An 11,932-nucleotide genomic window follows, 5' to 3' on the forward strand; every position below is an offset into this window, starting at 1 on the left:
CAGTCAGTATAAATAATTTATTTCCCTCCACGAGGTTTCTGGTGTGATTTTTTATTTTTTTTAAATAGGAGCAAAAGATAAGTTTGCTTTCCACGCGCCGTGTAGTAGTTCCCACGCTGCGTGGCCGACGGCTTGAACTGACACACTGCCACACTTTCTCACGCACGCGTGAGAGGGAGCGAAGAGAAGCTCCGGAGGCGCGCGCGCGCCAGCCACCCGCCCTGCCTGCTTGCTTGCTTACGTGCGCGCGCCTGTAGCGACAACGGGCCACGCACGCGGCGGGCGGGCACGCTCGTTGGCTGACTGGTTGGCTGGACGGGTGACGATCATGTGTAGTCCACGCGTCGTTTAAAGTAGGTTAGCGCCAGCTGCAGAGCAGGAAGGAAGAAGCTGCAGGACCGACCAACGCAAGAGTTCACCGCAACGACCCAACCGCAAAGGCAAACCGCGTAGAAACTTTTACAAACCGCAAAGTATCGTATCGTGGACGCGCTTTCTTTCCTTTTTTTTTTCTCCCCTGGCGAAAAGGCTCCACGAGTCGTATGAGGAGTTGCTGTTTTTACAGTTCGGAGCAAGTTCAGTTTTCACCCCGGCTTTTTTTTTTCTCCACCTCACAAGCAAGGAGGAATTTCATGACTCGTATAGAATAAATCGACGACATGAGAGGTAAGTTTGCCGTCACAAGAAAGTTTGGAATTCCTGCAAAATAATAAGAGGCTGAAATGCGCACTTTTTTGGAAAGCATTTAAACGCACCTTGAAAAATAACAATAAATAGAAAAAAATATATATCGTTATTTATGTCAAATATACGTTGCAGTTTTGCATCTTTGCACAAAATAGTTAGTTTGTAAGGTGGCTGGTATTATTTAGTGCGTATGTTGCCTCTCTGGTAACTTTACTGCGGTTATGTAAGAGCGAGAGAGGGAATGGCGAAGGGAGGGTGCGAGCTGGTTGATTCAAACCTCCACGAAAGACACTTTACGCGCCTACTTTGTTTAATTTCACCATTTTTATTTACCTTTAACATCAGCTCCGAGCTTGCCCGAGTTCATTTTCTGACACTAAATATCATCAGTGTGTGTCCCACTTGACCACTAAAATTATATATAGTAAAAAAAAAAAAAAAAAAAAGGCTTTACAGTACTGTAAAATATTGCACAAGTGTTTCTTTTTGTCTGTCAAGTGTGTTCTTGTTTTCATCGGTATGGTGGACAATGTGTTACGTAGAGGTGGAGGATAGGAGGTGTTCCACTGACCTAGTTCTGTCATTGAGGATTACTGTTTGTGTGAGTGTGTGTGAGTGTGCATACGTGTGTGTGTTTGTTGAAATGACTTTCCAATCGAGAAGGATGCTCATCTTTTATGGTGCGCACTCAATATCTATTTGTAAGCATATCTGCACTAGCATGAGCTGACGTAAAAGGAAATGAAACTTTTTGATTAAAAAAAACCAATGTATTTTTCCGCCTCCACCAGTCGCGATTCGATCTTCACAAAAACTTTTTTTCCTGAGTTATTTGATGGAAAAAGTCACCAATTGGCAGTTTTGTTATCTTTCGATCATGAAATAATATTCCACAAGATGGTGCCAAAGCTTTGGTGAAAAGGAAAGTAGTAATTAATGCGAAGGCTGTGATTAATTGGCCCTCCCTGATAATCGCCACGACTTTTGTTTTTTCCGTGGTAGGCCTAAGTAGTGTTCCTTTCCTGTGTATCGAAAGACGTAAGTGTCCGAAGGTGTCCCTGCCGTTGTTATGATGTCAGCGCTGTGGCAAAGCCGGATATGGGCACAGCAAGCTCACATTTAAACCTGAGGCACAGCAGGCTCGAGTTAAGCTCGGGTTCCTCTGTCCGCTTGGGTTACTCATATCAACCCAAGGGAACGAGCGAGACCCGCGACTGCATTTAGTTGGATAGGAAATTTCGGTTGGCGTTGAGCATAGACGAGTAATCCTAATTTGAATCGGTATCAAATCATATGAATTAGTCATATTTCAAAACCGATTTTATATTTGTTTAACCTTTTGAGGAATAAAAAGACTGCCTCATATTTAATGAAAACAAAGGCTAGTTTTTTTCCTCTGACTGCCGCGCTACGATGAAACCAGTCAGCCGTGTTGAGTTCACGAGGATCAAAAGGCCCCCCGGGGGTGCCGCAAAGGTCAAAGGTCATGCAGTGCTCTCCAAGAACGCCTCCCGGCCGCTATCCGCAGCAACCTCGCGGGAGTTCACAGCGAAACTCGGTATGTGTCAAGGTGCCCTCTCCCCTCGCTGTCGACGGCACGCTAAAATTCCGCAATTAACTAGACTCCATTCGTGTTTACAAGAGCTCGGTAAATAAATATTTTGCTTCGACATTTATTTGGTGGTATCTTGAAGAAAAGTAGTCAATCTCAAGGCCACTCCGATATTTTCATTTGTGCGAAAAAAACTCCCTCGGTGTGCTTGTGCTCCAAAGCTAACAAATAGCGTCGGTCTGATACCTGGAAGCAAAATGATTATTATGGAAAATTATCCAATTTCACGTAATTGGCCTGAAAATGATTCCTCTCATCTTTGCGCGTGGCTATTTTCAATCCCTGTAATAAATTCCGACGCGTCATCTTTGCGCTCAGCTAAACAACACCAGCTGTCACGCTGAGACAGAGTTTCTGAGTAAATTGAGACGAGATTTTTTTATTATTATTTCTCTGTATGTACTTTTCATAGTCTTGAGGTTTCTTCCAATGTCAAATATGCGTCTTGGCTCAAAGATTGGGAAACACTGACATAATGCGACGACGGAACGAACCTCGTTCCCGTTTTCCTAATTGGAAATATGGTGAACTGAATAAATGCTAGCGTCTGACGCTAAAGCTACATCCGCGTGAGATAATGATCTCATCTTGACCTACATCGGATCGGTATGTGGATTATTCCCAACCCTTATTTTGACACAAAGCACCTGTTTAAAATTAGAAAATTTTCAATGTCACCAGAAGAAAAGAAAAAACAGTCGATGCTTATATGCCGCCATTGTTGCCGTAATGAATGTCAGCAGGTGGCTACACAGGTTAATAACGTTTAATTACAATAATTAAATTACATTTGCAGAGTTATACCGGTACAACAATGAGGTCATGATTTAGCTGCAATTAATTAGAGAAAATTAACTTGTGTTTATCCGACGGCTAACCTTTCATTGTATACAAAAAAACAAAAAAAAGCTGACCTCCAAATCTTAAAAAGTCCTTTTTCGGATGTGTGTTGATGGAAAGATGCCTTGTGGGCATTTTGTGACCGCCAGCATTGCGTTGTGTCTGCATTATGCTTTAAACTGTTCTCTCCCCGTCGGCTGGAAACATTCCGCACCGCAAGTGTAAGTCGATCTGGTGTGCGATTTGGCCCTCTTGCAAATGATGAATTGCCCTGCGGCCATCTTGCGATTCCTGTCAGTCCAGAAAACATGGCCGTAAATGTCAGAATTGCCCCCCCCCCACCCCGCGGCGTCCGGCTGCACTCGAGGCATGTCACAGGGCTCTGTCACGGGCCCCTTTGTACTTGTCACCTCACACTCGCGGTAATCACTTAAACATGCGGTTTATTTTTTAACGGGTGTCAGGTCATATTTTGTTTTCAAGGTAGGTCAGAGAGGTTAAAATGCCGAGTCGTTTCTTAGAAAGACGGTCTCGATCCTCGCAAGAAACATATTTGAAACGTCTGCCTTTACATGATCTGGAATAGAAATAAAAGTCAGGCGGCGTTCTTTTCCAAAAGTAGGTTAAGTACAGTATTTCAGGTAAGGACCGGGGTAAACAGAACCTTGGACTGTTTGATTAGCTCGGATGAGAGAGCAAAGTCCGCTCTGACAAGCCTTTACAACACTTTTCCCTTCTAAAGTCCTGAGCGAAAACCGGCACAGATGTAACTGAAACGATCAAATTTTTATAAATAACATAAATGGTTCGAATCCAAATTTGTGAGTCGATGTTCGTATTCGCTCAGTAAAATGTGTATATAAATATTAGCCCGTCACGTAGCGTTGAGCTAAGTGCTCAAGTCACATTTGCTTTTGCGCAATCCTGCTAAACCGCCTTGGCGGAGGTAACAAGTTTAATTCCTGTCACACCGCTGCTATAAATCGCCCCCTCTCTTATCTCATTCACGCTAATAAGTCTTTAGCTTTTATTACTCGCATGTCGTAATTACACAGACGTTTATTTGCCGGCGGGATCCGTCTAGAGTCGGCTGCAATCGGAGCAAAAAATAGATTTATGGGCACAGATGAAATTTCACTCTCGATACTTGACATGCTGCAACAAGTCGGGAGCCGCCATTGGCTACAGCTGTTCTTACTCGACTGTAGTTTGACGTTTTGAATAAAGCCAGATGTCGGGCGAGTTTCGAAACAACCACCGACTCGCCGTTTTAAAACTGTCAGCGGTGATATGTTTTGTCAAAGTTTAGGCCTTAAAATGGGAAGGGGGGGGGGGGGGCTCCTGCTGCATGAATGGGAAAGTGTGTCAGTGGAACAGCTCAGGCCCGGCAGGCCCGACTTTGCCGCTCGGCTGACTGGCAGGTGAGGCGGCGAGTCAAAAGGCACAATGAGAGCGGAGGCGGGCGAAGGAGGAACGTCATTCCGGTTGTCGGGGCAACCACCTTTGAATGCGTGCATTTGTGGAATGCGGCCAGACTGCGGTTATATAACAGGCTGCCGGGAGGGGCGGCGGAGGAGCAATAGAAGGGAGCAGCAATCCCCCCCCCCCCCCCCGAAAACTGACATTTATTTATTTATTTTTATTCATTCATATCTTTATAATACTGGCCATAAATGTCACCATTGTGCAGGAAGTGCGGATGAAAAATAACCAAGTCGTTTATTATTTCAATGATAGCTCTCATTTTTTTTCTTTTCAAGTGCGTGACGCAAATCTCATCTCTTCCCCAGCTCGATTCTGAGTATTTTATCAAAGAGCCTTTAGAAAAAAAAAATGTGAAAAAGCTGATTTATTATTTTTTTTGCCCAAAAAGGAAAATGTGAGCAGTCAACACAATAGCGGCTTAGTTTGCCCAAATTCTCAAAAGTTGTTTTGCGAGATGAGCATTGTGGTCTTCCTAGAGGAGAAGCGAGAGAAGGAGGGACGGAGAGGCGCGAGCCATGAAACTTTATAACCTCGAGCCTCGGCTAATGCAATTGACCTGCTATTCTGGGCTTGAGGAGGCCCAGCTACTTAGATAAACAACATAATGAAAAGAACATGCTGTTCCTTGCTAAGAAGGCTCAAGCTTCCACAATGAACTGGAGGTGCATAATGTATACGCCGGCTCCCGTGTCAATCACGGAAGGTGCTGGGTTCGCCGTCGTTTTTGCACTACCTTTCCACTCGTGACGTTTTTGACGACCTGCTTGACACCATTTAATTAGCATTGCTTAAATATTGAGTTTTGACAGGTAGCTTATGTAAATGTGGACTTTAAATAAGGACTAGCTAAAAATGCTAATGCGTAGTTTAAATAAGAACTTGTTAAAAATGCTAATGTGCACGTTAAATGTGGATGAGATAAAAAGCAAATGTTCTTCCTCAAAAAAAGGCGCAGCATTTCCCTCTTTCACTGGTCAGTGTACATTCCATTCCATTCGAGTTGTATTGTGTGGCTGTGACAATCGTTCCAAAAAAAGAATCTTGCGGTACCTTGAGAAAAGATTCGTGCCGTGACCGTGCTCGTAAAGCCATCATTTTCTTGAATCATCTTTCACCATCGGAATGAATTTCCAATGTACGTAACACGGCCACCGGGGGCAGTATAACGATGCAGACAAACATGTTTTTCTGCAGAGGATAAAGAAAATCTGTCTGTAGAATTAGAATTTTTAGTAATCCATTCCTTTCTCTCTCTTTAGCTCAAATCGAAGTGATACCCTGTAAAATCTGCGGGGACAAATCCTCAGGGATCCATTATGGTGTCATCACCTGTGAAGGTTGCAAGGTGAGTCATCACTTTTGTCATTAAGATGATTACACCCGGAATGCTGCCAAGTATTTTTTGTAGCCACCGCCCAACTGAAATCGGATTGTGAACGTTTTTTGTTCAGGGATTCTTCCGACGCAGCCAGCAGAACAATGCCATGTACTCGTGCTCCCGACAGAGAAACTGCCTAATCGATCGGACCAATCGCAACCGCTGTCAACACTGCCGGCTGCAGAAGTGTCTCGCTCTGGGCATGAGCCGTGACGGTGAGGACGGTCACGCACTCATCGTTTACCCGCTTCAAAAGACACCCTCCAATAAGATCACGAACACCTGGTGTGCGAAAACAATCACAGCTTTTGTGTTGAATAGATAAAATCCGACTTATTTATATAGCGTGCACTGGCGGAACTAGGATTTTTTTTTTTTTTTTGGGGTGGCCACGGGGTGGCTAAGAATACCTCAGAAGATTAGCAAAATTAAAATATATTTTTTTACTAGCCTAATATTCTCAGTGAAACATTTATTAAATGTTCCTTACGACAAACTTTTATCTGGTTGGAAAGTTTTTTTTTTGTTTATTTAACACAAGTCACTGACGGGTCACTCGTTTTCCTCGATCTTGTTTTGCCATGACTCAGACGACTTCTGCCGATCGACCGATTCAAGACCAAGCAAGCTTGAGGAAAACAAACAGCAAAATATAAACTTAGCACGCAAAACAAGTTATCAACCGTATTTTTTCTTGCATTGTGTCGTGAGCCAAAATTAGAGTTTTACGCAAGCTTGACTTATGCCACCCTTGAAGAAACAAAATAGAGCAATTAAAGTTTTATTTTGTCGTCGCATGTGGACAACGCACAAAGAGCTGCGACCATTGTCGGCCAAACAATAACCCGGCAAACCCAACTCCAACTTCTTACGTCATTCACTAGAACTCGGCACGCTCCATAAAACTCATTTGACATTTTGCAACAATACCTGAGCTATTTTTGTAAATTCATATCTATTCTAGCCACTAAACATCATTTGTGCTCGTCACAGCGGTGAAATTCGGCCGCATGTCCAAGAAGCAGCGCGACAGCTTGTACGCGGAGGTCAAGAAGCACCAGCAGTCGCAAGAATGCGCCGGCGTGGCCGCCCGGGAAGAAAACGGCGACATCGGCGACCACGACCGCGCCTACAGAAGAGTGTCCAGCACCACCCTGGGCGATCTGGACGACTTCAGCATGCTGCCCGACGGCTTGCTCTTCGACCTGCCGCTGACCCCTGAGGACGGGGGCGACTACGGCAGCTTGGACATGCTGGCCGGTAGCGCCGGCAGCAGCTCGTCTTCTCAAAGTTCACCGGAACAGACCGGCTTGGACTTTATGGAGGGCAATCACGGCATCAAACACGAGTACCAGCTGTTGCACGACTCTGGGCTCTTCTCGCACGCCATCCACAACCCGCTGCCCGAAGGATGCTCCCTGCTTGAACTCGGTGAGCTCTACTTTTCGAACGCACGCGGTAAATCAATCTGGAGCATGACGGTCATCTTATCGCTAATGTTCTCTCGTTTCAGAGCGCATAACTCAGTGCGTGGTGAAGTCCCATATCGAGACGAGCCAGTATAGCACGGAGGAGCTGAAAAGAATGGCGTGGTCCACGTATAGCGTGGAAGAGACACGAATGTACCAATCGAAGGTAGGTTGATTAACGTTTCAAATTGACATCGTAGCGAACGGGTTTTCTTGATGTTTTTTTTTTTTTTTTTTTTACATCAGTCGGCTGAAGCGATGTGGCAAGAGTGTGCCATTCACATCACCAACGCCATCCAGTACGTGGTGGAGTTTGCCAAGCGTATCTCTGGCTTCATGGACCTCTGTCAGAATGATCAGATTATCCTCCTCAAAGCAGGTCAGTAAAAAAAAATGTCCCGTTGGGTTTTTCAGCTGGGAGCTGTTGTCGCCAGGACAATATGGCTCCCCCGCCGTGCGTGTTTATTGCTCGGTTCTAATAGCTGTGCTTATTGTCACATGAAAAGTGCACACGCGGTACAATGGCCTCAAGGGGCCGCCGACTTGACGGAGCTCGACAATCACAAGCACGCAGCGTGACTTGAAAAAGCGCCCCATCTGCGCTCCGGCTGAAGAATGGCGGCCGTTGTTCGGACCACGTGGCGTCACGCTCTGGAGAATCTGTCCATTGTGTTTCTTTGGATATCACGGCTCATCGTTTTAGACTCGGCTAGATTATTTTTTTTTTAGTTATTTTTTTCACAATCGGACCTTCTCGCTCATATCAGCGTAGCAAAGGAATGCGTGACATCATCTCTTTGCCAAACCTGATTCACCGGTGATGGCTTTGCTGAGGTTCAAAATGAAACTGAGTTATGCAACTATTAACCTTGTCATGAGTTTTCTAAGCATTGTGCAATACGGTCCAATCATTTTTATTTACGATGTGATTTTATTTCTCCTCCGTCCCCGTCCAGGCTGCATGGATGTCCTTCTGATCCGAATGTGCCGGGCCTACAACCCCATCAACAACACCTTCCTGTTTAACGGGAGGTTCGCCCCCGCTCACTTTTTCAAAGCGCTCGGTGAGTGCTTCCATCTTCTCCCGCTTCTTCCTCAACCTTGACGTATCCATGACGACGTTTTATTTCCGCTTCCTCCAGGCTGCGACGACCTGGTGGCGGCCGTGTTCGACTTGGCCAAAAGCCTGAGTCGCATCCAGATGTCTGAGGAGGAGATGGCCCTCTTCACCGCCGCTGTGTTGCTCTCACCAGGTGAGCGAAATCCCATTTGAGACCATCGCTTCATTGGAGACGCTCGATTAAAATCGATTTTTTTTTTTCCGTCCTAGACCGACCCTGGCTGACAGATGTGCAACAGATCCAGAAGCTTCAGGAGAAGGTCTACGTAGCGCTCCAGCGCTGCTTACAAAAAGGCGGCGCATCCGAAGAGAAGCTCACCAAGGTACGTCTGCTGTTTGCCACCCCCCACCCGAATATTTTCTCATCGACTTCCTCCTCCTCCAGATGGTGTCCAAACTTCCCGTCATGAGGTCCATTTGCATGCTCCACATCGACAAACTGGAGTTCTTCCGTCTGGTCCACCCCGAGACGGCGTACACCTTCCCACCGCTCTACCGGGAGGTGTTCGGCAGCGAACTCTCGTTCCCGGACTCCACAGAAGGTTAAGCGTGCGCTCGCTTCAAAACCAAACTGAAAAATCTAAACAGAGAGTCTGCAACAGAGACCGTGTGAGGGAGGGGGCGAGCAAGCCAAACCATGTGGCTGCAGCTCGATGACAATCCTGCACGCTCCGACCCACACCGCCCCCCTCTGGCGCCGCCGCGCCCGAGGGTGCCCGCTAAATCTCTCTTTGAGGGAGCTGGGAGAAACGATTCAAGAGTGGCCTAGATAATTTGTATTTTCCAAATGATTTTTTTAAAAAGCATACGTGTGCAGTTCTCAGAGCTCCAGTAAGCTACGGTTGAATGTAACGCGGCCCCTTCGAGCATTCAGCACAGCCTCAAGGCCTGTTTCCGAATGTACATACTGAATACTTACTTACCTCGCAGATTTTTTTTTTTTGTGTGGTAGCAATCCACCGCTTGTCACTCAGCATCAGTTGTCTCCTTTTGTAATGTTTTCGGCGTGCAAACAAAGCGTTCAAAGGGACCACCAATCAATCTCAGTCCTTTTTTTTCTTTTTTTCCCCTCGTCCAATGCAGGTATTTATTATTTTTTTCCCCCCCTTCAGACACTGAAGTAAATGGGCTCCTTTTGATGCAATCATTACCTCAGTCCCATGCGCCTTTCCCTTTGCATATGCCACTTAGAGGAGAGTCGCAAGAGAGATTGTGAATCTATTTTTAGAGTTTCCATTTTATATATCGATTATATATCTATATAGTGTTTCTATAGTCGTTTGTAGGAGACAAATGCACCCATGCTGCCTGCCTGTACCGTGGAAGGGTGTTTTAGCTCTTGACAAAATCCAGGGGAGAACTAATTGGAATTATTATTTTTTTTATCGATGGAATTAGCGGGAATAAAATTGAAGGCTGACTCATAATGGGGACTTTAAATAGACTTTTTCCCTTTTTTACAGAAATTAAAATATTATCGCTAAACTTTGAACTGAGCTATTATGTGCTATATGACCACAGCATGTTTTGATTGGAGGGGGCGGAGCCAAAGGATAAAGAGTTGACAGATGGGATGCTGGTTAGTTAAGCTCCTTAGACGTCGGTTGGAAGGGATTTATTATCTGCGCCAACTCTCACTACAGCATATTTGTGAATAAGTGAGGTTTACTCCTTTTGACCATCCGACATTTTGTGACTTGAACACGAAATTTGGAGGCAAATTTGGAGCTCCGATTGGTTCTTCAAATTTTTCACTCAACTTTGGAGGTTGCTCAGTCGAATCTTTTGACCCTTTACTACCTCATTCCCTCTCAAACATTCATGCTTAAAAGCTTCTGCAAAAGATGTAGTACACTCATATGCTGACACACACGTCACTCACCAAGTTAGGCCCCGCCTTTTAAAGCGACAGATCGATGATGTAGAATGTGACAATTGCAAAAAATACCCGGAACTTCGCACGCAAAATCATTTGTTCATCCTGAAAATTTTCTCCAAATTCTAACATTGAAAGTAAAAAAAAAAAGTAAATTGCTAACAGTATTCCGCGCAAGCTAGCACTTGCATAGCGTATTTAGACAATCATATACCGGATGTGAAATATTTTTATCGGATTTTCGTGGCACTGCTGGGACAGTGCTGTTGCTCATACGGATGCTCTTAAGTTGCGTAAAAAAAAAAATGAAAACAGCGCAAACAAAACAAAAACGACATGCCGTCGTAGTCGCGGCGGCACAGTGGGATTGTGCAATTAGGCCTTTGTTGCCAAACAGTGAACTTTAAAGTAGCATAGACTTTTTTTTTAAGGTTCTTTGGATTCTAATATGATAAATTCAAAGCTGACTCATGCGCAGGGTTGGCCGGATTGTAACAAGGTGCAATACTTTGTCGGAGAATGTTTAATTAAGCACGTTTTTTTTTCTTGTTTTTTATTTCTTTCCCCCTCAATCATTGCAATCCTCCATGCCGCAGTTTTAACGGGACAAAATATTCCCGTTTGAAGTTCCTCAGGGTGATAACTTGGCTCTCTGTCCTGTCCCGCCATGTCAACGAGGCATTTGGCACCGACAAACTGTAGATGACCTTTGAACCTTGATCACTGTGTACAGTTCTTGTGAATGTTGGATTACAGGAAATATCAAGGAATAGAACCCTTTTGATAATTGTTCATGCAAGACACGTTGCGTTGGCGTTATAGATTTAATAGGATATGGATACAAATCAAGAAAAATGTTATAAAAAAAAAAAAAGTGAAATGCATATAAAATTATGATCTCTGATCCTTGTCTTGGTTTTGATGTGATCTTCGATTTCGTCCAGATACGTACCATCATATTTCCCTCCTCAGTCTACGCTAGTGTCCTTTTCGTCTTTCGGAGAGATGTAATTCTATTTTTTTTAAGAGCATTTTTAAATATGTCTCCCTCTTATTTTTTTGGGTCATGATCCTTCTGTATATGATATTGTCACTCTATTTTAAGATATATTATTATTATTAATAATATTGAATCATGATAGTTGTATATGAGAAGTAATTTATGTCATGTCATGGATATAAGAGCCAGAGTGGTTTTTAACACAAGTGTTATTGCACAATGGTGACATGCTTTGTGGGTTTAAGAATGTAATAAAATTCTTTTTACAATTAAAAAAACACGTTTTGAACTGATTTGTCATTGAAAAGAACAGATTTAATCTGAACACAGTTTACTTTGTTCAGGAAATGCAGAAACTAGTTTCAAAAAATGTATTAAATTCAGTGGGACGTCTGATAATGCAGTTTGGTTCCATGATACAGTTTCTATAATCTAAGAACAAATTCTAAATACAAATATCGCCAT

The 11,932-nt window shown here is 44.1% G+C and overlaps 1 protein-coding gene across 1 annotated transcript; it reads left to right on the forward strand.

The window, feature by feature from the left end:
- Positions 1 to 237: 237 nt before the first annotated feature.
- Positions 238 to 11,745, forward strand: rorca (RAR-related orphan receptor C a). Its single transcript, XM_088393586.1, has 10 exons — positions 238 to 666; positions 5,884 to 5,969; positions 6,076 to 6,217; positions 6,996 to 7,433; positions 7,516 to 7,637; positions 7,718 to 7,850; positions 8,428 to 8,535; positions 8,614 to 8,724; positions 8,802 to 8,914; positions 8,977 to 11,745. The coding sequence occupies exons 1-10, from the start codon at positions 660 to 662 to the stop codon at positions 9,136 to 9,138; spliced, it is 1,422 nt and encodes a 473-aa protein (XP_088249712.1). The 5' UTR covers positions 238 to 659; the 3' UTR covers positions 9,139 to 11,745.
- The last annotated feature ends 187 nt before the right edge of the window (positions 11,746 to 11,932 follow it).

Source organism: Syngnathus floridae, chromosome 13 (assembly GCF_059516105.1).
Source record: "Syngnathus floridae isolate MCC-2025c chromosome 13, RoL_Sflo_1.0, whole genome shotgun sequence".
NCBI classification, from domain to species: Eukaryota; Metazoa; Chordata; class Actinopteri; order Syngnathiformes; family Syngnathidae; genus Syngnathus; species Syngnathus floridae.